Below are 3,872 nucleotides of genomic sequence, written 5' to 3' on the forward strand. Positions count from 1 at the left end.
TCATCAAGAATTTTTTTTCTAGCATTCTCGTGGGCAGGATATTTTTTCCCCTTTTTTTCCCATAAGCTTTCTATTACATTTGTGCTGCATGCAATTTTTTTCTTCTGACAAGCGCTTGCAGGAAATTTTTTTTCAAAATCACCCACCCCCACCCCCCCCCCCCCTCAAGAGTTAAATGGTCGGCCCCTTACATAAAAATAATCCTGACCAACTTCCAAAAATACTGATAAACAAAATATAATAGAAACTGACGGGTTTAATTCACTATTACCTTCAACGATCCATGAACACAATGTCTGGATTCAGAGCTTTCTACTGTAAAGGAGACTCCAAAGAAAGTAATGGGGATATTTCCTCTGTTGTGTTCAAAAATGGGCTGAGCTGTATGTGCAAATTAAGAGACAATCAAGGAGCCACTTCAAGCAAATAACCACAATAATTTGGTATGGAGACAGTTTACGAAGGATATGAAAACATGAAGATAATTATGTTTACGTCGAATTCAAAGAAAGGTATCTGTAGATCAAATCAGTTAGCCTTTTATGCGTCTCCTTTATGGACTGCAAAACAGTAATTCTCCTAAAAGCGAACATTGTCAAAATTTCCTTGAAGAAATGCAATCCCTTTTTCCCTTACTTCGTCCACAGAAGACTTCATAATTGTCGCTTGAAAACCTTGATCTCGCCCGTCTGGTTTTCCGCCAGATTGCGAAAAAGGGCCATAAATAAGGTCAAAAAGTCGACCGGAAGCGTCCCGACAGGAAGCTCGATCATTTAACCGGAAGTCCCTCTTCATTTTGCCAAACTACCGCTGACTAATTAATTCAGTAACGAAAACTCACCCTCCCTCTACGCCCGTGGAAAATTGTCACCCGCAATGTTTGCCCCCTGGCGATCCCAAAATCCTGTGCGCAAAACATGAGTATCCGATTACTGGAAAATCATTCATTGCGATGGGATGTTCCAACTTGTTTTCGGCAAACACTAGAGCATCGATACGATCGGGTGGTCAAGAACAATGACGCCATGCTGCTGGCTCCGTATTCATTCGATGTGATGCAAATATAAGAATATCCTCCCCAATAATCATTCATTTTAGGACGAAATTTACATGTACTTTTCTTGACTTGGAGCTCACGCAAGTGTCCCAATAGTGTTATGCAAGATGTCTGCAAAGGTCGTCACCATTGGCCAGCTAATTCAGAAATGTCTCCAGCAGGCTTATTTTTTGCCGCAGAAACCATCTTCCTATTCCAAGGGATATAGATTTCTAAATGATAAGAAATACCGCACGTACGATTGCCCACCTAGCTCGCTCAATTCCGTTCGTCTTCTGTCTCCATTTAGTCATCTTCCTGCCGCGGGGAATGAGATTCCCATAATAATGGAGTGCAAACCGCCGGAATATTTACAACAACACTGGAGACGATGGCTTCCCGCTTTTCCTCCACCTGTAATTAAATCGCTGGACGAAGGACTTCAAGATGATATCCCAGTCATCACGACAGGCGCGTTACAAGGCATCCCCGAAGAAAAGCACAGCGTACATCCCGACATTTTGTACAAACTGCAGCTTAAAAGTTCAATTCAGAAAGTTGGAGTTCTTTGTCCTAAACACATGGACATTAATTCAGTTTCTTTTCCCTGTGCTGTGAAGGCAGACTTAAGTTCGGGTGGTCGAGGAAACTGGCTTGTTAAGAACGAGAGTGAATTATCAGCAACCTTGAGACAGATTCGGGGGGTTTGTGAGTGGAAGGATGGAGTTGTATTTCAGGAATTTATCCCTGGGGTCAAAGAAGTTCCTAGCTTTCAGTTTTACCTGCACAAATCTGGAGAGATATTTTGGGTGGGAACTTCGTCCGGCGGTTTTATCAATCGGTTTGCCTGGATTAAAGGATCAGTTGACTGGGACAGGCAAGATGAATACAGAGACCTTGTCCATGAAGAATTCACCTTGCCAATTAGGAATTATCTTTTAGACCACGGTTATTTTGGTCTTGTCACTTTTGAGGTTTTATTCACAGACCACGGTAACTACCTTGTCGATGTGAACCCAAGGATTGGGGGCGACACAACACATTTATTACTGGCACGTCACATTGCATCAGAAATTGGCTTAAAGCATTCAGCAATATTTTGCAAAAACAAACACAACAATATGACTGCTGAAATGTTGGTTGAGAAGGCAGACCAAAACAATGGTAAAGGCGAGTCAATCATCGCTGTACTTTCAACTATGGACGCAGACAAAGGCTGTGAATCATATCTGTCTATTTTTGCCAAGAACCCTGAAGAAGTGCAACAGCTTTTTCATCAGCTGAACAATTGACACTTACTCAGGTCATAGTAATATTGTCATAGTAGTGCAATTCATGTAAGGACATGAATATATTTAACATGTCATATGGTAAGTGGGTGGAATATTATCATGAGGGGGCCACTCCATTTAGTATCCACCCCTCCCCCTCCCCCATGGTTGGGATCTTCTGAGGGGCACTTTGTCTTACTTTTGTTCTTAAGAATATTTCTGAGGGGTATGATCCATTTTTCTCAGGGAGTATAGTCAACTTACAACATCCATTGTTAGGGGGGCGGGGAGCTGTGGCTATTAAATGGATTAACTTCCAGTGAGTGTAGTCCTGTCTGAATAGGACTGTTGTTGAGAGTGCATTACTGCCATCTAGACAACCTGTGCTCTAGTCATTTCGATATGAATCAAAGTGTGCATGGGAAACTCTCCTTCAGGATAACTCTATTCAAGGGACACCTCCATTTACAGGACACAAAATTTGGTCCCAGAAAAATGTTCACATAATCTTTGTATCTGTTAGGGTGATTTTCTTATGACCTTGAAAAATGGTTTCGGTAAATGCTCGAAAATTTGTTTTATTAGCCAAATATGGGCGAGAAGATCAAAACATAGACTCTTCATTTTCCCACCAAAGAAAACCCTAATATGGAGAAGGCATTGTTCGATTGGCCAATTGTGTTGCAGTATGGCATCAAAGCAAAGTATTGATTGATTTCTAGAAAGTTGTTCAGGCATGACGTTTTTTCGGCTGAACGTTCACTTAACCAACCAAAAGTCATGCGTGTTTGTATCCGTTCGATAAACCAATCAGATGGCTCCATTTCCTTTCATTTGTTATTTGCGCATTTTCATTTCAAGGTCATGCGAAAATCCTTTTACCTCTATTGAGGGGACATCTCTATTTGGGGAAAGGAACACTTTTTCTGGCTTTAAAACCCAGGTTTAAGCTCCATTTAGGAGACACCTTTAGTTAGCCCCTGAAAAGTGACTGACCATAAAAAGTGATGGTAAGTTTAAGTATATACACCAGTCACACTGACCACAGCTTTCACAACATGAACTATCTCACTTAAATCGGTGTACTGCACTTGTGGCAATTCATATTGCAGAGATAGCTGCTTGAAATAATGACTGCAGCAGATTCCAAGGCAGAATAAAAGAAAATTTTTTGATTTGTTAGTTAACTATCAACAAACCGCAGCCCAACCTCCATTCAGGGGACACCTCTATCAAGGCAGGGGACACTTGCCTTAATTGGTCCCCAGGGTGTCCCCTGAATAGACGTTCCACTGTATCTCATCAGTTGATGTTATTCTGTCAATAACAGTCGTATTCAGGTCAATAAATTATGTACTTACCCACATGTTCGTATTCCACCCACTTGCGTAATATGAGAATTTATTTTATAAGAATATGGAAGATGAAATTTGCAATATTTCAAGAAAAGTTAAGATTATATCAAGAATTTAGTTTTGTGTGCTTTAAATTGAAGATAATTTAGATTTTAATAAAAATTTGACAAAATTCTTCTTTTATTAATATAAATTAAGGCAAAACTGACC

The 3,872-nt window shown here is 40.4% G+C and overlaps 1 protein-coding gene across 1 annotated transcript; it reads left to right on the plus strand.

The window, feature by feature from the left end:
• Positions 1-954: 954 nt before the first annotated feature.
• On the plus strand, positions 955-2,335 carry LOC140929584 (uncharacterized). The gene has a single exon (XM_073379336.1). It carries the CDS (start codon positions 1,165-1,167, stop codon positions 2,326-2,328), a length of 1,164 nt encoding a protein of 387 aa, XP_073235437.1. The 5' UTR covers positions 955-1,164; the 3' UTR covers positions 2,329-2,335.
• Positions 2,336-3,872: the final 1,537 nt, after the last annotated feature.

The sequence above is a fragment of the Porites lutea genome, chromosome 3, assembly GCF_958299795.1.
Source record: "Porites lutea chromosome 3, jaPorLute2.1, whole genome shotgun sequence".
Lineage (NCBI taxonomy): Eukaryota > Metazoa > Cnidaria > Anthozoa > Scleractinia > Poritidae > Porites > Porites lutea.